The following is a 27,491-nucleotide window of genomic DNA, read 5'->3' as shown; positions in this document are numbered from 1 at the left end:
AGATGCAAAAAGGGCAGAGTGAGAGAACCAATTGGTAGAGAGAGAATCTTTACAGAGGGCACAACACTGGGAACTATCACGTTCTCTCATTCATTTCACCACTCTCTCTACCTTTACTCTCTTTTTTTTTAATTACCAATTCATTATCAGTTTCTATTTTTTACATAATGTAACATTTGGTGGATGAAATGTACACTAGGTATTTAATGATTTAGGACAATGAATTTGACTGTTTCAAAATGCGTTTCAATTTGGATTTAGTAGTCCGGTAAAAAAAAAACTCCATGTACAAGTATTAAATAGTTATAGTAGATTGTTTGGTTATTTAAAGGCAGCAGTAAATAGTTTATAGGCTTAGATTTATTGTGTTATGTCGTTTATAAATTGATATTGATAGATCCTATTATTTGACCTAACGGCTACTTCTCTCAATCACTGAAGTAAAGTATGACAAAATGAAGTGATTGTCTGTGTATGATATGATAACTCTCTCTCTATATATATATATATGACAAAATTTTATTTTTCCAGAATAATTTCTAAGAATTTAAAGTGCAATGCTACTTTACAGATGCATATAATGTGTAGTGTATTATTTGCATGAATTATTCTTGTCCTATTGTTGTGGATCGGTTGGGAGAGAATGAATCCAACGGCTGGGATTTATGAAGCGATGTTCCATAATCACGAGCAACTTTATTTATTTTCAATTTGAAATATATATCGATCGTGGTCTTTTTCTAAAGAGATACATTAATATTTTGACGACGGAGCTAACTTTTTTTAATTACCGATTTTTCATAGCTGCAGCTAAGCTAAGCTACTACGAATGACAGCTCTCTTCAGGCACCCTTAACAGTGTTTTTATTCATCAATAATCTCAGATCTGTCCCTTAATTACTTACTTATTATATTATACTACTACCTCAGTTGTCTCTTCAGTCCCTTGAAATCTTCAATCCACATTATATTTTCATTGTTTATTTTAAACATAATCCAGACAAAAATTGACTACAGAAGAAGTTGATATTACTGAGAGGTTTCAACTAAACTTCAACATTTTCTTTTGGTGTTTGATAAACAAGTTTTAAAATGGGTTGCTAGTGTTACCAACAAAAAAAAAAAACATGGAGCTGTCTAAATAATTTTATAAAAGTTTTGTGAAGACATCGAAGATCCTCTTTGATTTGGTCCACCGACCTATTTCAGTCTATCCTCACTAATCTACTCTACTAACTATGACACATGCAAATTTCAAGTTGTAATAGTACTACTAATTATCTCTACTTTTTGCATTAAACCATATTAAAAGCTGTCTTTCTTAGTTAAAAAGTTACTTACTAGGATTTGTATCTTTCAAATCAAACTCGCATAAAGTTGTCGTTTTTATATTAATATACACTACATTGATGTCAAAAACTGAACAATGCTAGTATTAACTGAGAAGGATTTGCAATTTGGATCTTCATTGAGATTGCAAACTCATTATTAATAAGAAAAGTAACTCTAATAATTGAAGTAGGAACTTCTCCCCTAAACAGGAATTACAATTTCTCTTTATGTAGTTAATCATTAATCATCTTTAGGTTATTATTCTGTCACAAACTATTTTTAAACATTCAAAAATCTTTTGAAGCAATCTCCGCAAGCACATCATACTTTTTGGTCAGAATTTTCTTTAAAAAAAATATTCATCGAATTTATTGTTTAACAGAGAAATTAAAAATACTTATTTGTTATTGCTTTGTTTGGTCTAAAACTCAAATCGATGTGGTTTATGAAAAATAAGAGAGATAAGAGACTTCATAATTAATGCCATAAGCCCAGAAAATAAATTGTTAAACAGTATTTACATATTATGCTCCACCCCAAATAAAACTTGAGTTTACAAAACAACCCAGCAAAAACTAAAGCGTTAAGATTCCCCCCTCTAACTCCGTCTGCCTAAACAAAAGTCAAAACGGTTTACCAGCTGACTCAACCCGGTTTACTTCTCTAATTGTTCGAATTTCGGTTCAAGCCTGGTTCGATTGGACCGGGTTTTGCCGATGCTCTGTACTTGCGATTTGTTCCCCGGAGACGGAGAAGAAGACGACGAAGAAGAAGACGAAGATGAGAAAAGCTGACCAAAGAAAAGCCCTGATTTCAGCGAACAAACCGGAACATTAAGTACCGGTGTGATTCTGACATTAGCAGAGTACGATCTCGGCATGCCATGGTGCTGCTTCATCCTAGGTCCGCCGGTGAAGCTCCCGGGACTACTCGAGCTTCTTTCGAGTCCATGAAACACTATTTTACCGGAGGCGTTGAGTCTCGGACTATCCGCCGTCACAGTGAGTCCCCGAGATTCAATGTTCGTCGATGCTGAAGATGATGATCCGTCAGCGGAAGGATTCGACGGTGGATGATGCCGTCTCGGTTTGGCTAACCTGATTCTCGGTTGGTTAGAGTTTCGTAGATGAGTCCGCGACGGAGGGAACGGGTTAGGACTTGGTTTGTCTAGGTCAAGCGAGAGTCTTGGAAGGTCATCGATCTCGTGGCCAGAGGAAGACGATGAGGAGAGTGAGAGACGTGAGGAGGCGATTGAGATTGATTCTGAGATATCTGAATCTTTAAGCAGCGGCGACGTCGCGGCGGCGGTGGCAGAGGATTTAGATCCCCGGTGAAGAAATTGCTTAAACGACGACGCTTTGGGGTTTGAGGGAGGAGAAGAAGACGAAGAAGTGGGTTTAGCAGATTCTTGTGGCTTGGCGTTGTTGACAAGTCTCTTGAGACCTAAAAGCTCTCTCCAACGAGTAGTACAACGAGGGGCTTTAGGGGAGAAGAGGTCAGAGATCTCCATCTCAAGTCTCCGGCAAGATTTCAGAACCTCCGGTGATCCTCTTGGTTCGGTGCTAGTCTTGGGGACACCAGAGAACTTCAAAGGTACGAGCTTTCCGTCGGAGAAGAGCTCGTCGGCGGAGAGCATTGTGACCGGATCTTCGAGACAAAACTCAAAATCCACAACTGGATCTTGGTTCTCCGGTAACGGATCAGGTTGTTGCTGCTTGCCGACGACGGAGGAAGAAGAGCGTCTGTTGTTGTTGTCTTCTCGGGTCAAAGACAGTCGAGGGCTACTCCATCCGAACGCAGAGAACTTTTCCGGCGAAACACCGGCACTTTTAACGCAAGCGGAAGCCATTAATTAAAGCTTTTGGGCATTTGCTGGGGAGTTGATAAGGACTTAAGGAGGGTTTGGAGAGAAGTGGGAGTGACAGAGACAAGCACTATTTATATACTACAGCCAGCTCAGCCTCAGTCAGGTACACCGTACCACACAACACACTTGTTTTCATTTACCGTAACCATTTCGGGTCCTTCTTTTTAGTGGGCCGGGTTTATCAATGTTATGGGCCCAATTATTATGTTCTATAGTATCTGACCTTTTTTTTTTTTTTTTGTCAACTTATGTCTGTGTGTGATTGAGAGGATGGTAAATTATAGTATTGTGAAATTTAGATCTGGTTCGTGTGAGCATTTAATTAAAAAGAAAATTTTGTTTGTTTTGTTATTATGTGAAATTGTTCTTTCTCATTATGGTCACCTACCACCCAATAATTGAGCATGATCATAAGCACACGTTTCGTGTATTCATGCATAAGCAATTTTTGTTTTCTTTCTTCCAAAAAAATAAAATAAAAACACTTCCTGCAGCTGCATGCTTTGATTCAGGACAAATATTAATAGTATGGCATAAAGTTCTTCTATTTAAATACAAAAGCAAAATTCTATTTTCAAACGAGAAAAACAATAATTATTTTAGTTTATTTAATTTCTTAGAATGGTACTGAACCATCGACTCAATATATAAAACATACAATATGATTGTTGCTTCTAATTGTTGTTACCAGGGCATCTTGTATGACATACATATTTCAAGAGTCAAGACTCACCTCAAACACATAAACAACCGCCCGACATACTATAAACTCACTTCGTTTTCTCATTTACGCTCAAAATCACATTCTTATATACTAACTTGATCGTTTTGTCCATATATATATATATATATATATATATATATATACTAACGTGATCGTCTTTAATTAATCCATTGGAAGATACAATATCAATGTCCTCTATCCCCACACGTACGTTTGTATCTTCCATGATACAAAGTACGTATATTCACTTCTGATACAAAGTACGTATCTTCCATGACACAACGTCTACGAGTAGATGGTTCGTGGATTGTGAAGACCAGGAGGATTAATTATAATGTTGCTGAAAAGGTATGAATTCGAGTAAAGACACAAAAAGACCTAGCTATTTTCCAAGAAAAATATTAGAGATAAGGATATACATATATAGACGATGATACCATTTTGTACCATACTAGTTTTAGTGAGAGTAACCATACTATAACGATACATCCTTTATTTTATTTTTATTTTATTTTTAAAGAAAGAAAAGAAAATCACATCATCACTATGTATTCAAATATATCAATTATTATAAGGTTTGTGCCTTTGGGAGTTTATATGATATTACTATTCATTGATTGAGGAAATGAAATTTATGCCAAGAAAATATCGGAAGTGACTTGAGATCTAACATAAAATCTAATATCTCACCCACTGGTCGAAAATTTTGTCTGGATCCAAAATTTTAATCATGGACATACAAAAATCAATTAAAAAAGCATTCGAAATCATTCCAATCACAAAAATATAATTAAGTACCATTTTAAAATATGTATAGTTGAATGATGCTTCACCTATAATAAGATGTTATTTTCTCTTATTTTTCGAAATTAAATTCGAATAAACTTTTTAGTATTGTCTACCATTATAATAACCCTTTAATATTTACAACAAAAGATTTTAGGTTTTAAAAGACGCGTGAGAGTTAAAAACTTAAAACTTAGAGATATACGTACAGTCCCTCAGCCGGAAAGTCGTATAAAAAACAAATAATTCGTATTCATGGGCTAAAAAACATACAATATTGTTATCATAACTAATGGAATGCACAATACCGCACATAATCCAAAAAACTTTGGTTCTATCCAATCGAATAGAGAGGAACTATATAACTCCCGACCCAAAAAGTACATATTGAAATTAAGTTAAATAGGAACTCAAAATAGTTTTGTCTCCATCCAAATTATCAGCAGGTGAATCGAAGTTTGACCAAGTCAACTACAAAGGGTTACATTAGTTGTTGTTGTGACCATCACTTCCCAATTCTCCAAGGTCACTAACGACAACATCGAACCCAATACCTTCACCACGCTTTCATTGAATCTTACATCTCTCTATATATATGGACCAGCTTTTTCTGCTTCTTCCTCTTCATTCATTGTTTTCATTTTGTATTTACAATATCGTTGTTCTTATATAATCTTCCTTGTTATTAAACGACTACTAGCATGTAAAAACATATGATAATCTGAGGTAATGGCGAGAATGACACTGCTTTTGTTTATATACGTGGCACATCTATGAAATAGACATATCCACAATTAGAGGGCAAGTTTCTGAGTGTTTATATCTCTAAAATCCATGAAATGACCATTGGCTATTAAATTAAATTACTCACCGATTTTATTAAAATATAAATTATGGAATTTAGCAATAGGGCAAGATGAATGGTCCACGTCTTTGGGCCTTTCATATCCAGCTGTTCACACGAATAATTCATTTGATTTACTCGGATTATGTTGTTTTTAAAACGAAGCAATTGTGTCCATGACTACGACAAAATGATTATACAATTGGCGTATTAAAGACGGAGATTACAATGCGATACCATTTTCATATGACCAAAGGCAAAAATAATAATCAGAAAAAAACTGACATGTGTTTCATATAGTATAAACTATTTCCAAATAATTAAACCATTTATTGTAGATATAAGAAATTAATCAAATGGGAGCTCACACTCCTCGGATTTGGCCTCGCTTTCGGCTATTTTAAGTCGGAAGATGTTGCCCTTATTTCAGTTCTACTTCTTGGTAATTCTCCCACACCGGATAGATTGGGTTGGCATTTTACAAAATATGGTATGTACACCGTTAAATTTGGGTATCAGACTTTGCGTCAGAAACCGGGGACTGCCTATCCTGTTATCGGTCCAGATATTGTTCCTCTTCAGACATTTGTCTGGCAACTTCGGTGTCCACCAAAAATCAAACATTTTTTGTGGCAAGCAAATACGGGTTGTGTGGCGACAACAACTAATTTGCGGCGTCGTGGTTTGGGCTGTGATCCGGAATGCGCACTTTGTGGGGGGATGGAGGAGACAATCAATCATGCCCTCTTCTTATGTCCTCCGGCTAAGCAGGTTTAGGGTTTGTCCTCCTTCCCGACATCCCCGGACTTGTTTCCTTCAGGCTCGATCTATGTAAACATGGATTATCTATTTTGGAGAATTCAGCAAGGTTCTTCGATGGATGTGTTCCCATGGATTATGTGGTATATCTGGAATGCCAGAAATGATAAAGTCTTTAGTAATTTGGACTCCAACCCACTAGCTGTCTTGCAGATAGCGGAGGAGGAAGCAAAACTTTGGTTTTCGGCGCAGGAGGAGGGATCGGTACCGCCGTCTTAGGATGTTTTTCGCCAGATTCCTGGTCCCATAGTCAATACAATGACTGTGATTGATAGATATGGAACAAACCACTGCTATTTTGTGGATGGATCTTGGAAGGCGTTCGACCAGTTTATCGGTAGAGTATGGCATTGCATTCCCCCTGAGGGGGAGTCTCCCATTATGGGTGCATCTAATTCTCGTCGAAGCTTGTCACCCCTCCATGCAGAAGTGGAAGCACTCATCTGGGCAATGCGGTGCATGATTGGTGCGGATAAAGAGAGAGTAGTTTTTCTCACGGATTGTTCTGATTTGGTGAAGATGGTGTATTCGCCTTCCGAGTGGCCTGCCTTCAAAACATATTTGGACTTGATTGAAGATGATAAGAAAGAATTCATATCTTTCGTTGTTGATCTGATCCTCCGTTCACAGAATGGTGTTGCGGATAAGTTGGCACGTCGAGCTAGAGTGGAGTCGCATCAAGTTACCTTTCTCAATGTTTTTCCTTATAATTGGCTCGTTTGAGCTAATCCGGTACTTTGTTGTCAAAAAAAAAAAAAAAAAATGAATCAAATGCATTCTTTAATTGTTGTTTCCTGTTTCATGGCAGCCTTCACACTGTTTATGTGTATACAGAGCATAATGCATTATTAAAGGTCTTAAACCAATTTACTAATTAAACCATTTATTTTATTTTTCTTATAACCTGATCATGAGAATTCTGAAAATTCATCATAATCTTACAGTTTTTTTTTTTACTTGCAAGTTCATATATAATATTATTGTAGTTGTAGTTGTGCATCCAAGATTTATAGTATATGTATGTTAGTGTCTTATATTATTTAACAAATAAATTGTACTTCTATTCATCATCTAATATATATTTGAGGAAAATATCTTTTTTATTTTTTTGGACAAATTTGAGGAAAATATCTTGACATGATAATTCTCAAGGCAAACAACTTTTTTTTTTTTTTGAACAAAACAAGGCAAACAACTAAGTTACTAACCCTAGACTTTTTTCATTATCCTCTTATGATTTTTATTTTATTTTAAACAATAGTATAAAAATGACAGAGAATATCAACTTTTATGTCCTTATTGTTTGTCTAGGCAAAAATATGTGATTCTGCTTTGAAAATGATTACTTTACAATAGAGAGTACGTAATAAATAATTGATTTGAAATGGAAACATATACTAATACTACTAACATATGATTAGAGTAATTGAAATATATAGAAGTTGACGGCATGGTGGGAAAATTACTACTTAAACCCACGGGTCTTCCTCCTCGGACACACACCCAAATGATCCCAATAATTATTCTTCTCTCTCCCTCTCTTTATCCTCTCTTTTCTTCTTAATCACGATCCTGTAATCAAATACTAAGACCTAATTAAAATCAAGAGAGAGAGAGAGAGGTGATCTATGGAGACGGAAGAAGAGATGAAAGAAAGTAGTATAAGCATGGTGGAAGCAAAGTTACCGCCGGGATTCAGATTTCACCCAAAGGACGATGAGCTTGTCTGCGATTACCTGATGAGACGATCGCTTCATCACAGTAATCATCAACCACCTCTCGTATTGATCCAAGTCGATCTCAACAAGTGTGAGCCTTGGGACATCCCTAGTACGTCGTCTTCTTAATTTCATTCATTCTTGCATATCAATCCTTATTAATATATATATATATATGGTTGGTTTTATAAAATTATGTCTTCGTAAGTCATATATAAATAATATATATGAGATATGCTCTTCTTTTGTCTTCGTGGTTTTATTATAGAAACAAAATTTGAAGAAAAAAGTTTGATCAATATTGTTCGTCTAAACCACGTTAAGATGATGTCACCTCATTTTATTTTACTTTCATTCAATACAATGTGTAGTCTAATTAATATATATATACTCCATACAATCCTTATTCAAACATATCACAATATTGGTCGATATATATACCTCTCTCTATTATTAATGGATTGGGGTACGATACACACATACATACTTTATAACTTTATAAGTTGTAGAAAAAAAAGAGTACGTATATATTACGTAATAATTTTGAAATTTCGAGAGACATATAAAATTATTTATGAGAAGTTGACACTCTTGGCGTTATCCTCAACCAAAATTCTTGAAAATAATATTTTTTTTTGGATAAAATTAAAAAAAAAAAAAAGATTAGGACAAAGAGACGAAAAAGTCAATTTCTCAATTTGTTTTTTTGTAGGTTTATTAGAATAGTAGCACTCTGAGTGTGACATTTTGCTAAGTTGCAAAAAAATGTAAAATGCGTTCGATTTGATCATAATTAGTATTCTTTGTTATTCTCTCCTTTGCTTACGCCTCTGAATGGGTCCTGTGATATTTTTATAGTTTTTTCAAATCAAAAGATAAAATTGACCCTTCAACTGCTTGATAATAATACTATTGAATTGAATGCTTAGTCGTCACTCTCATTTGATGAAGATATTTTTATTTATCCAAAAACAACAAAATTCACACAAAACAAACCAGGAAAAAATAATTAAAATCCTAATCATTCACACGCGTTGGATTCCTATTCGTTGTTTTGGTTGAAGAATCACATGTTTGACATGCTTAGTTCAATCCCCCACGGATGTTTTCTGTATATTGTATTCGTAGTAGCCGAGCCGATATATTTGAACATTGAATATTTTTTAAGAGAGATAAAAAAAAAAAACGAATATTTTCAAGATAGATTAAAAAAAAAACACAATTTCTCTTATGTGATTCTAAATAATGGCTCTAACATTAATCATATGAGTTCATTTTTTAGTATTTAGATATTGTAACTAAAAATGGTTGTGTGTGATTTTTACAAATGGTCAGAAATGGCATGCGTGGGAGGGAAGGATTGGTATTTCTATAGCCAAAGAGATCGTAAATACGCGACCGGGCTGAGAACAAACCGAGCTACGGCCACTGGATACTGGAAGGCCACAGGCAAAGATAGAGCCATTCTAAGAAAAGGTAAGCTTGTTGGGATGAGGAAGACATTGGTGTTTTACCAAGGCCGAGCTCCTCGAGGTCGTAAAACTGATTGGGTCATGCACGAATTTCGTCTCCAAGGATCTTATCAGCCTCCCGATCATTCTCTGACTTCTCCAAAGGTATACCCCCAATTTATTCCATTTCTTCTTGATCATCATTTTATCACTTCCCGAGTAAAGAGTAATTAATAATAGTGTTCTCCATGTGTCGTTGAGGGAAACAGGAAGACTGGGTCTTGTGTAGAGTGTTCCACAAGAATACAGAAGGAGTTATCTGCAGAGACACCACGGGGAGCTGTTTTGATGAGACAGCCTCTGCATCTCTTCCTCCTTTGATGGATCCTTACATCAACTTTGACCAAGATCCCTCCTCTTATCTCAGTGATGATCAGCATTTCATCATGAATGAGCACGTACCCTGCTTCTCCAATTTGTCACAGAACCAAACCTTAAACCTAACCAACTCAGTCTCTGAACTCAAGACTCCTTGCAAGAACCCTAACCCCTTGTTTGCCCGTGGTTCAGCCCCAGCTACGCTCACAGGCCTCGACTCGTTCTGTTCATCAGATCAGATGGTTCTCAGAGCTCTTCTCAGTCAGCTCACTAAGATCGATGGAAGCCTCGCGGCTAAAGATTCACAGAATTATGGAGAAGGTAGCTCGGAGAGCCTCTTGACCGACATTGGTATTCCAAGCACGGCTTGGAATTGCTGATACTGTAACGAGAGTTATTATTGCTATATATATATATATATATATATATATATTCATATCCATGATTGGAACAATTCTTCGGGGGGAAATCATGTGTGCGTATCTGATTGTAAAAACATTTCCTCACTCTTGTACCCAGTAGATTCATGTAAAATACCACTTAAGACGCTATACATATATATATTTTATCTTAGTTCCATTTGTTTCAAGGCATATCTACCTGTGGACATGATAGAATAGGTGTTTGCATAGCCAAGGCAAGGCAGTGGTTCCTGAAAACGAATTTGAATAAATCAGAATCAATTTCCAGAACAAAAACCCAAGAATAACAAGTTTTCTCAGTAGGAACATATATGGACTCCTTTGACTCTACCAATGTACATAGATTCATCAACGCAAAGGCGCTCTCCGGTTTGTACATCAACTTAGCAGAAACTGTCAAGATATTTAGGTTGCCTACATTCGACAATCCAAACCATTTATAAGTACTGCGTATGGTACTTTCACAGATAGAACCACACTTGCTGTCATTTCTCAAGAAATAAAGTAATAACTTAGGAATATCACATGATATTCTGATATGTATCTGTTTCACATGATATTGTAATCACATGTTATTTTACATGGTTTTCGTGGAATTTATATATAAATGTCTATATAACTCTGTTTAAAGGGATGCACTCAATAGGGTACCTATAAGCAGCTAGAAGTCTGCAAAAGCTTTGACGCTGCAGCTAAGCCACTGAATATGGCACCTTCGACATTTGGGCTGACACAGAAATCTCCACAAATTGCTAAATTCCTGTTTCTATCCCAGAGGCACCTCTCCTCTGTGGCTATGCTTTTGGCTGGAAACGCACTTCCCCTGGAGACAACATATCATTACGCTGACAAGCAATTACAGAAAGACTTAAGAGTCCGGATGCTTACCATCTGTGGGCTTTCATGAAAAAGGGGAGAGAACTAACGAGGCCAGAGCTATGAAACTCTTTGAACATCTCTTCAGCTATTTTGTTTAGTGTTTCATTGGATAGCTTTTGGAGGCCGGTCCTGGCAATAACACCATTGGCATAGTCTGGAGTTGAATGCAGTATCCATCTTTCACTAAAAAGTCAACATAAGAACCCAAAGAGTTTAGAACACTGAAGTAATCTTACCCCATATATAGTGATTGCAACTGCTCATATACTGTACACTACTACTTGGTCGGATCAACCTCCCTCTCAAAATTGGAAAGAATCAACTCAAAATGTGATTTTTTTAGTTTTTGTTTTGGTTAGTGAAGTGATATACCTATCAGTAGACCGTCCTGGCTTAGTGCTATCACAGTGAGCCCAGCTCAAAATCTCAGAATTCTTGAAAGATAAGCCTTTTACTGGTATCTGATTCAAGAATCATAGAATATGGAAAACGACAGAAATTAGCTAAGGCTTTCACTAGATTACTGCTTCTGCAAACTTTCACTAAATACTTTGGCTAGCAGATTATTTACAGACTGGAAAGGCAAAAAAGCTTACCAAAGACAATGGCTCCTTGAAAGCTAGCATAAGGGAGAAGCATGGTAAAACAGGAATAAGTTGTAGTTTAGGTGCCAAATCCGGGACTAGACTTAAGTCTGTGTTAGGAAAACAAATAAAAGTGGATAGAGATAAATGTGATATAACACTGAAACGGCAACTGTAGGAGAACTGAATTCATGCAAGTCTTACCCAGTGGCGGTGGGAGTCCAGTTACTTGAGTAAATCTAGGAGAAACAATGTTTTTATCTGATGCAACCACTCCATCGAAACGACCCACGCTTTCTCCCTTTGAATCTGTCAACAACCACGGTATCTCTTCTTCCAACCATTCCAGCTTGGCAATACCAGTTCCAAACATACTTTTAACACCTAAAAAATGTTGATTTGATTAAAGAGACTGATGTTTCAGAGATTTGAGTTAAATCTATCGACTAGATAAATATTTTAAATAAAGTACCAGATTCGTGACACAAGGCCTTAGATATAGAGTTCATGCCAGGAACACCCACATACTTCTTTGCATTCCCTTCCTAGATAGTAGACACATTTAAACAAGAAAAGCCTCAAGCTCCAAGATGGATCATCATCATAAAAGGATAAATTATTGAATGACGACTTGGGGATGAATCAATCCTAGTATCGAGTATCTTACAAAACGCAGAGGCAGCAACAAGAAATCACACTTGATAGTCGTCGACTAAAGTTTTCAAAAAAAAAAGGCAAAAAAGAAAGAGTGATGTTTCAAAGACCTGTTGGATGCCAAGAAACTTGTTGGATGCGCAATCGAAACTCCCAAAAACTTGTTTCCATTCAGAAACAAAACCTCTGGACTCCCACTCGTGAACAAGAGCCAATGCATCAGAGTTGCTCACACAGAAAAATGGAGCTCCATGGTCGAACATCAACTCCTTCCCATCTTCTCCAATCTCTCTGCACATCATTCAAAAAGCTCAACACTTTCCACAAATAGACAAAATCCCTCTGGGCTATTATTTAAGGGATCACTCTATCGAAAGTATAATTAGGGAGGGAGGAAAAAGGAACCTTCTTTGAGACATACGTCCACCAGGCCCACGACCCGAGTCGAAGATTGTGACGGAGACGCCATTCTTTGCCAGAGTCGATGCGCACACGGCCCCGGAAACTGCTCCAATATATATGAACAATCGAAAACTTTGTTTACACGAATGGAAACCTAAAATCGAAAATCTAAGAATGAAAATTGAGAAAAAACCCCACTTCCGCCGCCGATTATGGCGACCTTCATTGCGACGGCAACGCTGCTCATTTGCTTCCTAATCGCCGGCGAGATTGTTGTGGCTGCCATCGTTGTGCACTCTGCCTGCCTCATCCTCCCAAAAAGAACTTAGTCTCGTTTACTATTTTGGCTATGCAACTGCGTTCCGTTTCTGTTACTAAAAACGACAGCTCGTTACAGCTTCCTTGTTTTATACGGCCCNAAAAAAAAAAAAAAAAAAAGTACAAACAATAAGACTCGATTTGACCCACTTAACAACACAATTGATTTGAAGAGAGCACCACAATGGACTCAGTTCGATTATAATTTCAAGTAACAACACCATGGAAACTCAAATGTGACAAAGAAATTAACTACGATACAACTGTAGATTGAAAGGCATAATTACTCACTAACTCTCACAAACTGAATGAGTATGTTAAATCTCTAATAAGATGTGAAGAAACACACAAGTGTCAATAATGTCAATTCTTTTGAGAGAATTACTCACGATTTTATATAATAAAAGGGTTGACAAAAAAAAAATTCTTTCTAATTTGCTCGTTTAAACTGATCTTGTATTTTGTTGACAAAAAAAGAATTAGTAGTCTATTAACATAAGTGTTTAAGTACCTTAATTTTGTTGATAATGAAAAGAAAACCTTAAATTATATAAATTATTAAAATATTATAAAGTTTTTCTTCATCAACAAAATTATTATTTTTGTAATTGGGCCTCATCATCATGTATTAAAAAAAAAAAAAAAAAAGTAAAACAAAACATGACATGGTTTTTGGTTTCCCTAGTCAAACTAAGTTTATTTATAACTTTTTTTTTTGTCAGCTAAATAAATAAAGGGATGTTCGGATATAAAGACAAAAACCCAAACATCCTCTTTATGCGTCCATTGTTCCCGTCACAAATCGCACGTGTGTGTGTGCTAACAGCATCGTCGTCGTCATCATCATCACTAGCTCATCGACGAGAACCAATTCCATCCTTGTAGGGTTGGGTCGTCTCTCTCGCGGCCTTGGCTCGAACCCCTTAATTTGTTTTGTTTTGCCTTCTGACAATCAGCCAAACTGCTCAGGTTTTTTAGGGTTTTTTTCATCCCTTCTTTGTTTTGTTTCTTCTCAATGCCTACGTTAGGGTTGGTTTGATTCGGTTCTTAAAAAGGTTTTGACTTGGCTAGCTAGGCGAGTTAGTTAGTAGTAGTAATTAAGTAATTTATTCTCATAATAATAATAATGTCATATAATAATTGGGATGGTCCTTGTTTTTGCACTTTTTGTGTGTTCAGGTCAATTAAATAAGGGTTCACATGCTCTGTTGAAACGATGAATAATAATGTTCCTCAGAGCACTGTTGCCGTTCCGGCTCCTACTGTTTGTCCTATGCAAGAGAAGACTCGCAAGTGTCGGAATTTTATACGAGCAAAGATGTAAGACATCTTCGTCTCTCTCTCTCTATCTTGTTTTTATTTCTTAATTTCTTGTTTATATTTTGATTTTGCTAATTAAACCATGATTGATTGCTCCTCATCCTCCTCTACAGTTATGCTATCTTAGGACGCAAGATAAAATCTGCAGCAGGGACTAATGATGTCACGGACCACCAAAGGACTTTGGCTGTTACCTTAGAGAATTTAATCTTTAAGGACGCCAAAACATGGCCGGACTACTCCAATCTCAAAACTCTTGAAGCCCGCATTTATAAACATTTGGGACTCAATTTTAGACCTGCTGCCACTACTACTAGTACTACTCCATGTAGTTCTGTTGGCATGATGATGAATGCTACTCCAAGTCCCCATTCTCTTGGCATGATGAACGGAGGTGCTCTCGGTACTTGTAGCAGCACTACTTTCCAAACCGGAAGCCTGCCACCGCAAATTAATTGCACCAGTGGAGGTAACTTTCAGTACTATTCTAAGCGTGGAATTATTTTGATCTCTCTGTATGTCTATTTTTATTATTTTTGACTCTTAATTAAAAAAAACAGTTTCTGCAGGATTTTCTATTGCGCCTGACATGCAGATGCATCAATACTCTGCTGGTGCAAGTCACTTTAATCAACAGATGATGGATCTTTATAGGCCTAATGTGAACCTTTTTACATCTGGGATGTCTACTCCTCTCATGACTGGCGGCGTAGGATATAGCAGGAACTGTGTGCCACTTCCTAATGGACCCATGACTTCTCAAGACCTCCTCAACGCTACGCACTTGTCAACTTTATCTCAACCTTTTCTGCAACCTCTTGATCAGTCACACATGCATGATGAAATATACTCATCAATGAGCAACGCTGGTTCTTTCGGGCCAAGTAATCCCTCTCTGTATCCCTATCCCTATCCCTATCCCTATGGAGTTGTTACGTCATCTGGCTCTATGGCAGTTTCTCAGAATCCAGTTCCGTGGAACCCCAATCCTATGCTTCAGGGAGTTGACGCCACCGTCACAAGTAATCACTCAAACCTGCAAGGAATGCAACAAACTCCATTGCCAAAACGTCAGCTACATCATCCGCTGTGGAATAATAATCAAGATGACTTGTCTCAGGCGAGTAAACAAGTCTTAAGTCATGGGTTTCACCAGCAAGTTCGTGATATTGAGCCCCAATTAGGACAACATCCCCAAAAGATTTACACTGGTCAAATCCAGAAGCAAGATCCTTTACTTGAAAAGGATGCTTATCTGACTCAGCAAGCTATGGGTACTTTAGCTGCTGCTCCTGTCATTAATGGACCAAGCTTGGATTCATACAAAGGAGAAGCTCTTCAAAGAGGGGCTACTACAAATGGATTCAAACCGTCCAAGTTGCAGTGTGCCAACGGACTGCTGTCAAAGACCACTATATTGGCGCTCAAAGTGCACCAGTCCATGGTAGTCGTCAGATGAATTCTCCTGCATCTTTCCAACCACATCCTCAACAAAAGCAGGCGGCATCATCAGTCCCGGTTCAGAGGCAGCAGCCATCTCTACAGAAATCAACAGGGATATCAGAAAACAATAATGGACAGAGAGAAGATACTGGGGTAAAGTTATGTCAAAGTATTCCGATGCAGCCTGAACCTGTTCATCCTTTCTCATCTCCAGTACCGCCTAGTGACACAGTTGAGAGGAAACGTCTTGGGGATGGAAACGGTACAGTAAGTAAAGAGGTAAACGGGGATTGTGGTCAAACGTATTTGAACGAGAGGCGGTGGCTCACGTATATGTTACATGTACGTAAATGCAAGGCAAGAAAAGATAAGTGTGTGAGCAAGTTTTGCTTCGAAGCCAAAAAGATGTGGAAACATATAAGCTGCTGCAAGGTCCCTGATTGCACATACAGATATTGTCTTCCAACTCGGAAATTGCTTCATCATTACAATGAGTGCGGGAAAAAATCGTGCCTTCTCTGTGGACCTGTCAAAAGCTACTATGCAAAGAACAAAGACACAAGTGTACCTCTCCGTAGAGCTAAGTGTTCAAAACGTCAACCCAAGAAATCCTCAACTTCCAGGAAACCAAATAAAAAAAGAGGTGCTGAAGCTTCATCTGTTGATGCTGATCTGAAACCCTCAATGAAGCGCCAGAAATTACAGCAACCACCCTCCCAAAATGCCACTCCCGAGACAGGATGTGCAGGTGTTGTCTGTAAACCTGATTCTTCGATGAATATGCCTATGGATAAAGATGGTTTGAAACCTGAAAAAGCTGATCAGGTTATGCCTATGGACATGGATGTTCCTAAAACTTGTGGGATTCCCGTTACCCGGGAGCTGGAGAAGATTGTTTCTGAAGATACTCCCAAGGGTAAAACTTGTGGTGTGTTTACAAAGGATGACAAAACTAGTTGCTTACTGGCACAAGGGAAACCCAAATGTATGAAGAACGAAGTAATAAGTGCATCAAAGGAACAGAATGTGAAACAGTCTGTGGACGTTGCAAATGCTCCTAAAATGGAAATCTCCTCACTCATTGAGTTATTCACTCCAGAGCAAGTAAAGGGGCATATCCGCAGTCTTCGTCAGTGGGTAGGCCAGGTAAACAGTCACATTCTAAAAATTCTGTTCTTGTATCATATGAAATATTGGGTTTCGCCAATATACATAGTTTCTTCTCTTGTTCTGTTGGTGCATCCTTTTTAAAGTAACTAAATTTCTTTCTTTTCAGAGTAAAACCAAGGCAGAAAAAAACAAAGCAATGGGGTGCTCCATGTCTGTGAATTCTTGCCAGTTGTGTGCTGTTGAGAGGCTTGTATTCGAGCCAATACCTATTTACTGCTCGTCGTGTGGTGTACGCATCAAGAAAAATGCCTTGCACTATAGTGTTGCGGCTCGCGAGTCAAAGCATTATGTCTGTGCACCTTGCTACAATGAAGCGCGCGAAAACTTGGTTTCTCTTGATGGAACTTGTATACCGAAAGAAACGCTTGAGAAAAAGAAAAATGATGAACAAGTTGGAGAAGGGGTATGTATATATGCCTCATCACTTTTATGATTACTAAAATTTACTTCTTTTTGTTTTTGTTTTGTATCCACGTCTGAACAAATGGTTTTATATATGCAGTGGGTTCAATGTGACAAGTGTGAAGCCTGGCAGCATCAAATTTGTGCTTTGTTCAACAGCCGAAGAAATCATGGCGAAGCCACCAAGTACATTTGCCCTAATTGCTACATACAAGAGGTGGAACAAGGCGAAAGAAGACCATTACCACCAAGTGCCATTCCAGGGGCAAACAAATTACCAGTTACTGCTCTTAGCAACCATATAGAGGAGCGGTTATTCAAAAAATTGACGGAGGAAAGACAAGAGAGGGCTAGTCTTCAAGGAAAAAGTTTCCAGGAGGTGACCTTTTTTACTCTAACTCTTGTCTAATCTGAAGGCATCCTATATATTCCGCTTTAATTATGTCGAAGTTATAATTTACAAAACAATTATAATCATGTACCTTTATTATTGATATGTCAGGTCCCTGGAGCGGAATCACTTACTGTCAGAGTTGTGGCATCGGTTGACAGAGTATTAGAAGTAAAGGAACGTTTCCTTGAGATTTTCCGACAAGATAATTATCCTTCTGAATTCCCTTATAAGTCCAAGGTAACAATGGGTTCATTGATTGCTTCTTATTCATTTTTTTTATGATGCTTGTTTGGCACTATAGATCTCTCTTATGTTCTTTCTATATATATTTCAGGTCATTTTGTTGTTTCAGAAGATTGAAAATGTAGAAGTATGCCTATTTGGCATGTTCGTCCAAGAATTTGGAACAAAATCTGGACCTCCAAATCAGCGGCGGGTCTACCTTTCGTATCTGGACTCAGTTAAGTATTTCAGACCTGAGGTTCGAACAGTGTCTGGAGAAGCCCTCCGCACGTTTGTGTACCATGAAATTCTGGTAAGCCACATTTCCTCTGTTCCCACAGCTTCATTTAGGTTTCATATGTTTTGCTTCACGAGCCTTATCATCATTCCCATTTTGCAGATTGGTTATCTCGATTACTGTAAGATACGTGGTTTTACAAGCTGCTATATATGGGCATGCCCCCCACTTAAGGGTGAAGATTACATTCTTTATTGTCATCCTGAAATCCAGAAGACGCCAAAGACTGACAAACTAAGGGAATGGTATGAGACCTGACCGTTTTGTTTTTTTACTATTCAGTCAAGTTTTATGTAGATTTTGTTGTTGGCACTTACCACATTCCTACCTTTTCATCAGGTATTTAGCAATGTTAAGGAAAGCTTCAAAAGAAGGTGTGGTCGTCGAATGCACAAACCTCTACGATCATTTCTTTGTCCAGTCTGGCGAATGCAGAGCTACTGTGACTGCTGCAAGGTTGCCATATTTTGATGGAGACTACTGGCCAGGTGCTGCTGAGGATTTGATACGTCAAATGAGCCAAGAAGATGATGGTACTAATTTAAACAGAAAAGGATCTACCAAAAATGTCATATCGAAACGAGCTCTTAGAGCTTTTGGCCAGTTGGACCTTTCTGTTAATGCCTCGAAGGATCGACTGATGATGCAAAAAGTAACTTCTCTCATTCTCTATATATGCCCACTAATGATGATCATGCTTCCTCTAGTTTCGTCTGTAGCTCATGTTTTATTAATTTGTTCTGTTTTGTGTAGCTCGGTGAGACCATTTGTCCGATGAAGGAAGATTTTATAATGGTGCATTTGCAACATTGCTGCAAGCATTGTACCACTCTCATGGTATCTGGAAACCGGTGGGTGTGCAGTCAGTGCAAGAATTTTCAGATATGTGACAAGTAAGATCTCATCATCTATATATGATCACATGCATTCAGGTTATCTAGTACTCCAAACTGTTCAATTAAACCACTGTCTTTCAACCGCAGGTGTAATGAAGTGGAACAGAACCGCATAGATAAAGAGAGACACCCAATTAATCAGAAAGAGAAACACTCGCTGTTTCCTGTAAGTCTCTTTGGTGGTTAGAGCTTTAAAAGTATCATTCTATCTCTTTTTCTCTGTATCTTTGAAACTAACAAGGTGTGGATCTTTTCAGGTGGCCATCGAAGACGTTCCCGCAGAGATCCAGGACAAAGATGACAACCTGGAGAGCGAGTTCTTTGATAACAGACAAGCTTTCCTGAATCTTTGCCAAGGAAACAACTATCAGTACGACACTCTAAGGCGGGCGAAACATTCCTCCATGATGATTCTCTATCATCTTCACAACCCTACTGCCCCTGCATTTGCGACGTTTTGCACCATCTGCCAACAAGAAATTGAAAACTCTCAGGGCTGGCGCTGTGAAGTTTGTCCAAGCTTTGATGTCTGCAGTGCCTGTTACTCCAAGGCCTCTATCAACCATCCACATAAACTGATAAGTCGTTCATCTTCTGCGGATACTAGTGTTGTACAACACAACGGGCAAACTAATCACAGTTATCAAGCCTATCTGGAGAAGGTATTTTCTTATTAAGCCATATTACCTTATATTTAGACTGTTTCTGTGTGTGTAGCTGCTAGAAACAGAGCAAATGAATCCCGGTTTGTTGGTATTTTCAGATAAAAGAACTTCTGGTACATGCAGCTGCATGCCACTCAACACTGTGCCAGTATCAAAAATGTCGTATGATGAAGAATCTCTTCAGACATTGTTTGGCATGCAAGACTGCTCCTGAAGTTTGCCCATGTTGTATGAAACTTTGGAGAATCATCCAGCAACATGCCAGCAGTTGCAGAGATTCCCAGTGCACTGTCCCCAGATGCGGGTACGTATATATAGAGGGAGAGAGAGAGAGAGATTTTCACATGCTTTTACACTTGTTATATATATATAATTAATATATAGATAGCTAACTCGTCGGTGTTTCATTGTAACAGAGATTTGAGAGCGAGTAATAGTAGGCAGCAGCAGCAGTCAGACAAAAGGCGTAGAGCTGCTGTAATGGAGATGATGCGGGAAAGGGCCGCTGAAGCCACCCGCACTGGCTGACTCATCTGAGAAAATGACTTGCTCGCTGCGCATCCTCAACAACATCTATGGACTATTTGTGTAAATTAAAGGAAGACTATGAAGCCAAAGGAGGAGTTTAAAATTTTACGTCTTTCAGGAGCTGCTTACTATAGGTTAGGATTAGAGGAGATAGATAGGATTGGGAAGGAAGGTATACATATATGCCAAATATAACATGTAGTAGGTCGTGGTGGATCTTTTCTTTAACTTCTCTTTCAACATTCTTTATATTGGATGCAAAATTCCATCTTATAAAATTTGTTAGATTGATTCTTTTGTAAATAACTAAAGGAATTTGTCAGTATATCTCTCTCATTGGATCATATAGTAACGATTGGTTGGTTATTCGAAGATGGTTTCTTGTCTTCTGAGTTACCATTCTTCTTCCCTGCAAAAAAAAACAAAACAAAGATGATCATATATGACAGCAGCAGTTACCGTCTTTTTTACTTGTGCAAAAAAAGAAAGGACAGCTTCAAAGACAATTAGTTGAAATGATTTCTGTCAGAATCAACTGATTGAGTTAGTGTACACCTGCCTGAAAGTGGCTGTTAACTTTATATATGGTTAACACTCTCTCAACATTCCATCAGTTTTATAACAGCCTTAGGAGTTGGCTCTGCATATCACAAACAAAACAACACCTGCTTAGATCAACATTTTGCAGCAAAAAACTCTTAGGAAAAGATGAAAAACATAACCATGAGAATCATAAATTGGTTTTTGGGATCACATAAAAGTTAACTCACTTCAAGCTTGTTGTTCACGGCTTCTAGAAAACGTTCATGGAGCTCAGGACTCCGATCCATCTCATTACTGGTCTGTTGTAGTTAACTGCTGATCCTGGAGACGGCTCTGCAGGAATACAGTTTTGGCCAGGATGCACTTGGTAATTAAGATTTTATTGTAGTCAAACCAAAAGGCTGACAAGCTAAGTAGAGAAACTAATTCTGAAGAGTCTCACTAGTAACAGCAATCCATATGTCTACATTATTAATGTTACTCCAAGTTTTAACTGCAAATTAATAATCCATTTGTTCAGATAAGGAGAGGTTGTCATTAGGAAAGCCAAAGTCTAGCTCAGAACAAGTATCCCTAGAAAGAGTAAGCAAGGATCAGTCTCCTCCATCACATGGATTGCTCGGAAGAAGAATAATAGCGGGCAAATTTATAGTTTGGTTTATGATTGACCGTATATATTAATTGGATTATACATACAGTATATGGTAGTAGATTAGTGGATCAGGTCCTTAGTCATATGGTTAATTCCTCGTAACATTTGGTTTCGATTTTGATGGGTTTTAGATAATCTAAATCTAAACTCAGGAGACTACATTAATATAGTTAATCTGAATGCATTTCTCTCTTATTCCCTCATGTTCCTAACTTTGTTTCTTGTGGTTGTGGTCAGAGCTGATGTCAGTACTTGGTCATGGTGTGCCCCCATAGATTATTTGTCTCTTTGTGGGGTTTCTCCACATATTATAGATTATTACAAGTCTTGTGATCGTGATTGTCACATAATCAGTAGAATCAATTGTTGCCTTATATGGCCCTTATCCATTTGAGATTATTTTACATGAGTTACAACGACAGATTCTTTCAATTTTCATTTTATGTGGCTTGCCTCAGTTTATGGTTCTCCAAATCACACAAATATAGTCTGTATATAAAACACACATTATTAGATTGAGGCATTGAGCACAAAGTGGGCAAGATTATAAGAAAAGAAAACGAAGGGGTGTCAAAAGAGAAGAATTATTAAAAAAATATGAGGGGGTTAAACCATAAATAAAAAAATTAAAGAGGAAGAGAGAAAAGCAGAGTGAATCTCGGTGAAGCCGTTGCCTTGCCCTGCCCGCAAGTGCAACTGGAAACACACGCCACCGATGATTATGGAATGAATTGAGTTCGAAATCTCAAACATCGTAGCGTAGAGATTTGGGATTTCGATGAAGAGCTTACCCAACTGGGCTTTGTCTTTCTTCTCCGACCAACTTTCCCGGCGAGATGGCTATATCTGCGCCACCGCGATTTCGCTTCTCTTAATCCTTCTCTTTCATATCTTCTTTTCCTCTAAATTTCGCTTCTTCAGTTCTTATTCTTCTTCTTCCTCTAGTTCTTCGCCTACCGAATCAGTTTCTCATGCCTTTAACTCTCAATCAAGGTAAACAAAAAAGGGTTATGATACTTTCACAATCTTTAGGTTTTCATTGAGCTGTTTCTGATACGAGTTTCCTCTTACAGGATATCCAGACTAGATTCTGATGAAGATTTGAAATTTCTTATCGAAAATTTGGAGGAAAGAAATGAGTCTGATGATGAGATATGGGAACATGTTATTCACAGAAGCAACGATCGCATTTCATACACTGCTAAACGCTCCAAACCTAAAGTAGTACTTGTTTCATATCATTTTCTATATATCTTCTTCACTTTGTGTCATTTATAGTCTTTTATTCTGATTACTGAGTCATGAATAAGCCTTTGGCTCTTTTTTTTTTTTTTTTAAGGATGGTGGTCCTATGAAGTACCTAAGTGTCACGGTCTTTGAGGACTGCTCTGCAGAGATTTTGAGGGACTTCTACATGGACAATGATTATAGGAAAAAATGGGACAAGACTGTGGTTGATCATGAGCAGTTGCAGGTTGACAGTAGTACCGGAATCGAGATTGGTCGCACCATTAAAAAGTTTCCTTTGTTGACATCAAGAGAGTACCTACTAGCTTGGAGACTGTGGCAAGGAAATGACAAGTTCTACTGTTTCACTAAGGTATAAAATCAACTCATGAAACTTCTCTCTCCATCTCTCTCTGTCGCAATTTGTTGTTGCTTCTTAATAACTTAATGTTTTGCTCTTTGGCTATTATTATTAGGATTGTGATCACAATATGGTACCGAAACAGAGGAAGTACGTACGTGTAAGCTATTTTAGATCTGGTTGGCGAATCAGGCAAGGCAAGTGGTTTTCTTATTCACCTTAAATTTCTGAATCAATGTTGTTTGAATTCCATATAATCAAGTGATCATAGTGAGTATAGTGTTTGTATTGTCCTCATTTCCAAATTTTGATACCTAACTAACTACTGCTGACCTTAACACTTGCTGCAGTTCCCGGAAGAAATGCTTGTGAGATCAAAATGTTTCACCAGGAGAATGCTGGGTTAAATGTTGAGATGGCGAAGCTCGCCTTCTCAAAAGGCATATGGAGTTACGTCTGTAAGATGGATAATGCACTTTGTAAATACATGCCAACCAGTCAGGGAACCCAAGGACCCATCTTATCTGCTGTCACCTTAATTAAAAAGGTGAGGTTCATATTAAATATTTTGTTCTGTAAGCTGCTGGAATTTAGTGTTCTGAAACCGAATGTGCATGAAGCAACCGATTTGGTCTTCACTGACATGGTTGTTGTTGTTACTGCAGGTTCCATCAGAGTTAGAAACTCAGACAGATGATGTCACAGTCTCCATGGGAACAAGTAGTACTGGTGAAGAAGTGTTGACTCATGTTGTAGCTAAACACAGAAAAATATTGAGAAAACCATCAAAGAAACTGATAGCAAAAGGTCTGGTACTTGTGGGTGGTGCGATCTGCTTGTCCCGTGGTCACTCTGCCTTGGGTGCTAAAGTGGCAGTAGCTTACCTCTTGACGAAGCTGAACAAACATGGAACTTCTCTGACGCAGACCACTCAGAACACTATGATTTAAGTAAATACCTTCATCATTGGCTTGAAGAACGGCTCTGGCCACATGAACTCTGGAAGATTTTGGTCTTCAAAATGTTGTACCACTAAGGTTAAACCTCACAACATTGCATTTCGGTATATTTTCTATCAATGTAAAGCCTCACGTTATGAACATATACAAGCCTAAGGTTATCTTTTTTGTAAAGTGTCTATAAGGTCTTTATATATCTTGAAAAGTTGCGTTTCTAGTTTTCCCTTCTTTATTTGTGGAGGATAGATTTCGATTTGTTCTTTTACCCGAAAGATGAAGTTTTCTTTTGATGTTGATATGGATGAATGAAATGGAAAGAGAGAGATGAGAGACTATTATAAATGGCCTCGTTATACAGATTATTTAAGGTAATCAGTCTCAAGATAGTTTGAGAAAATGTTGGATGTTGAATTGTGTGTTGTTATATCCTTAGTGGTTGTGAAGGTAGAGTACTCTGCGAAGAAATAAGAAGGGACAAGTTTCATTCTTTTTTTTGTTTACTAATAATGAGATGCTTCACTATGCTGAACAGAGAGAGCATGCCACAATCCTTCAAAACAAGGGTGACAAAGAGTGTGGAGTTACTTGGGAAAGAATACAGATCAGAATTCTTCACACATATGGTAGGTAACTTTTTATATGCATGCAGCCATCAGTAAACAAAGTGTTTTGATTGATTGTTGCAATTGCAGGTTATTAACGAGTCTCTTCGTCTGGGAACGTTGGCACCATTTACGTTTAGAAAGGCGGTGAGTGATGTGGAGATCAAAGGTGTAAAACAGGAAGCGGCTAGGTTTAGAAGAAGAATTCTCTTTCTTTCTTATTGATTAGAAACCGATTACAACTCTTCTATTTATACAAGTCTAAGTAGCTTGTACCTCAAGAAAACCTAAATAATGTACTTATACAATTGCCTTTTCTTGTACAAGTCATCTTGAATAAGGTAATACACAATATTCACAGAATATATGCCCAATACTCCCCTTCAAATTGGTGCATGTAAGTCATAGATGCCCAACTTGAACGATAACCGTTGAAACGGAGCCGTCCCCAATGCCTTGGTTAGTATATCAGCCGGCTTCTCATCTGTACGAATATGAACCATTGTCAATACACCATCTTGAACAGCATCACGAACAACATGACAATCTCGTTCGATATGTTTGGTACGTTCATTAAAAACTGGATAATTGGAAATGTGGATTGCGGCTTAGCTTTCACAAAAGAGACGAATGGAATTAGACTGAGGACATCCTAAATCGCCCAAAAGTTGTTTGAGCCACAAAACCTCATTCAATGCGTTACACATTGACCGTTATTCGGCTTCAGCGGAAGATTGTGAGACGGTTTTCTGCTTCTTTTTTTCCACGATATAGGTAATCCTCCTAAAAACATGACATAACCACTGAGGGAACGACGTGTGAGAGGACAAGTAATAAAATCTACACCACAATAAGCCGTAAGAGTCAAATCAGGTTTGGAGCTCAACAAAATACCACGACATGGAGCACTATTCAAATATTGAACAACATGTAAAGCCGCATCCCAATGATCCATACGCGAAGACTTCATAAATTGAGAAAGAATGTGAACTGAATAAGCTAGCTCCGGTCGAGTGGTAAGAAGATAAATGAGGCGACCAACTAAACGCCGATAAGCCTCAGTATTAGGCATGAAAGCACTCTTACTCAAACCCAACTTGTGATTCTGTTCTATCGGTGTACTGGCCGGTTCAGATCCAAGAAGACCAGTTTCACTAATGATGTCTAGAGCATATTTTCTCTGAGAAAGATACATACCCACAGAACTTCGAGCAATTTCAATACCAAGATAATACTTGGCTTAACCCAAAATTTTCATATGAAAACACTTTCCCAAGTAATCCTTAAAACTTTGTAACATGCGTGTATTATTCCCACAAATAAGCAGATCATCAACCTATACGAGAAACCGAAGTTCGACATCACCACGCGAGTAAGTAAACAGGGAGTAGTCGGCATAAGAGTGAACAAACCCAGCCAGGCTTCATATAGCCATATTTGTTTGATTGAAAAACCGGATATCATTCAAGCACCAGTACTTGGGTTCTCCAAACCAACCGATACTCATTAGTATATTTCAGGATGTCAGTGAGTGAGTGAGAGATGTGAATCTATCAAAGCGTACATGTTTAATCCTCATACAAGTCTTTGAATCTACATCTGGATGGGATGCACATGATTGTTTACAACTTCTGAATTGTCTCCCTCATGTTTTAATAATTCTCAATACCCCCACAAATTACGCTAAATATTTGAGCATGCCTCTTTTGAAATATTGATAGTTTGTGGTTGTCGAGACTTAAGGAAAACATTAGCAATACTAATCGAATCATAGATAATTAAATTCAAATAGGGTAACTATAGAATTTAGGTGTCGAACCAACTTGATTTTATTAACATATGAACTTTGGTATTTATACAAGAGACCCATTGAATAAGATAAGGTCGAAGACTCCTACAAATATACGACTTGGACTTATCACAATAAGATTAGGAACACAACACAAACGATACGAGCTTATCGAGTAATACTCCCCCTCACTTTGGAGTGTGAAGATCCTGAGTACCCAACTTGGACATAAGGTAGAGGAACTGATCATGACCAAGTGCTTTCGTAAAAATGTCAGGGAGATCCTCTGTTGTTTGCACATGTTGTGTCGAGATAATGCCGTCACGAACCGAATCACGAACAACATGACAATCGTTCTCAATATGCTTAGTCCGCTCATGAAAAACTGGATTTGTGGCTACATAAATAGCAGCTTTGCTATCACAATACAAACAAGCTGGAGCAGCTTGGTCGGCGCCTAATTCTTTCAGCAATTTGCAGAGCCATTTGATTTCTTTGAGAGCATAAGACATGGCTTGATACTCGGATTCTGGGGAAGAATGAGAAACAGTCTTTTGTTTATTAGTTTTCCATGAAATAGGCGAACCACCAAGTAACACAACATAAGCACTAAGAGAACGAAGAGTAACCGGACAAGAACTCTAATACGAATCACAATAAACATCAAGTGTTAACTCCTGGGAGAAATGAAGCAAAATACCCTGTCCTGGGCAGCCCTTTAAGTAACGAACCACTCTCAAAGCAGCATCCATGTGAACTTCACGTGGTGTTTGCATAAACTGTGCCAAAACATGAACGGAGTAACTCAACTCTGGTCGTGTTTGAAGCAAATACAACAAACG

The 27,491-nt window shown here is 37.9% G+C and overlaps 5 protein-coding genes across 7 annotated transcripts; 3 read left to right on the top strand and 2 right to left on the bottom strand.

Moving 5' to 3' along the window:
• Positions 1,781-3,325, bottom strand: LOC104778474. The gene has a single exon (XM_010502933.2). It carries the CDS (start codon positions 3,179-3,181, stop codon positions 1,988-1,990), a length of 1,194 nt encoding a protein of 397 aa, XP_010501235.1. The 5' UTR covers positions 3,182-3,325; the 3' UTR covers positions 1,781-1,987.
• Positions 7,713-10,492, top strand: LOC104778471 (NAC domain-containing protein 21/22). Its single transcript, XM_010502930.2, has 3 exons — positions 7,713-8,202; positions 9,426-9,706; positions 9,811-10,492. Exons 1-3 carry the CDS (start codon positions 8,001-8,003, stop codon positions 10,297-10,299), a joined length of 972 nt encoding a protein of 323 aa, XP_010501232.1. The 5' UTR covers positions 7,713-8,000; the 3' UTR covers positions 10,300-10,492.
• On the bottom strand, positions 10,396-13,196 carry LOC104778472. 2 transcript variants are annotated; one of them, XM_010502931.2, is made up of 11 exons: positions 13,059-13,196; positions 12,864-12,963; positions 12,569-12,749; positions 12,277-12,349; positions 12,009-12,188; positions 11,817-11,914; positions 11,593-11,681; positions 11,230-11,403; positions 10,993-11,164; positions 10,673-10,755; positions 10,396-10,571 (listed from the first exon to the last, which is right to left on the bottom strand). In XM_010502931.2, exons 1-9 carry the CDS (start codon positions 13,168-13,170, stop codon positions 10,993-10,995), a joined length of 1,179 nt encoding a protein of 392 aa, XP_010501233.1. In that variant the 5' UTR covers positions 13,171-13,196; the 3' UTR covers positions 10,396-10,571; positions 10,673-10,755. The 2 variants fall into 2 exon arrangements, with proteins under 2 accessions (XP_010501233.1, XP_010501234.1); XM_010502932.2 differs by lacking the exon at positions 10,673-10,755.
• Positions 14,395-20,516, top strand: LOC104779388 (histone acetyltransferase HAC4-like). Its single transcript, XM_010503737.1, has 15 exons — positions 14,395-14,498; positions 14,612-14,967; positions 15,059-15,808; positions 16,210-17,087; positions 17,218-17,514; positions 17,614-17,892; positions 18,016-18,144; positions 18,242-18,442; positions 18,530-18,672; positions 18,767-19,079; positions 19,181-19,320; positions 19,411-19,489; positions 19,581-19,985; positions 20,087-20,292; positions 20,405-20,516. Exons 1-15 carry the CDS (start codon positions 14,395-14,397, stop codon positions 20,514-20,516), a joined length of 4,392 nt encoding a protein of 1,463 aa, XP_010502039.1.
• LOC104778470 lies at positions 22,259-24,490 on the top strand. 2 transcript variants are annotated; one of them, XM_010502929.2, is made up of 6 exons: positions 22,259-22,704; positions 22,794-22,932; positions 23,051-23,311; positions 23,415-23,496; positions 23,650-23,846; positions 23,965-24,490. In XM_010502929.2, the coding sequence occupies exons 1-6, from the start codon at positions 22,490-22,492 to the stop codon at positions 24,247-24,249; spliced, it is 1,179 nt and encodes a 392-aa protein (XP_010501231.1). In that variant the 5' UTR covers positions 22,259-22,489; the 3' UTR covers positions 24,250-24,490. The 2 variants fall into 2 exon arrangements, with proteins under 2 accessions (XP_010501231.1, XP_010501230.1); XM_010502928.2 differs by having other exon boundaries at positions 22,260-22,704; positions 22,785-22,932.

Source organism: Camelina sativa, chromosome 3 (assembly GCF_000633955.1).
Source record: "Camelina sativa cultivar DH55 chromosome 3, Cs, whole genome shotgun sequence".
NCBI classification, from domain to species: domain Eukaryota; kingdom Viridiplantae; phylum Streptophyta; class Magnoliopsida; order Brassicales; family Brassicaceae; genus Camelina; species Camelina sativa.
The sequence above is the reverse complement of the archived record's forward strand: the minus strand, read 5'-3'. Positions and strand labels throughout refer to the sequence as shown.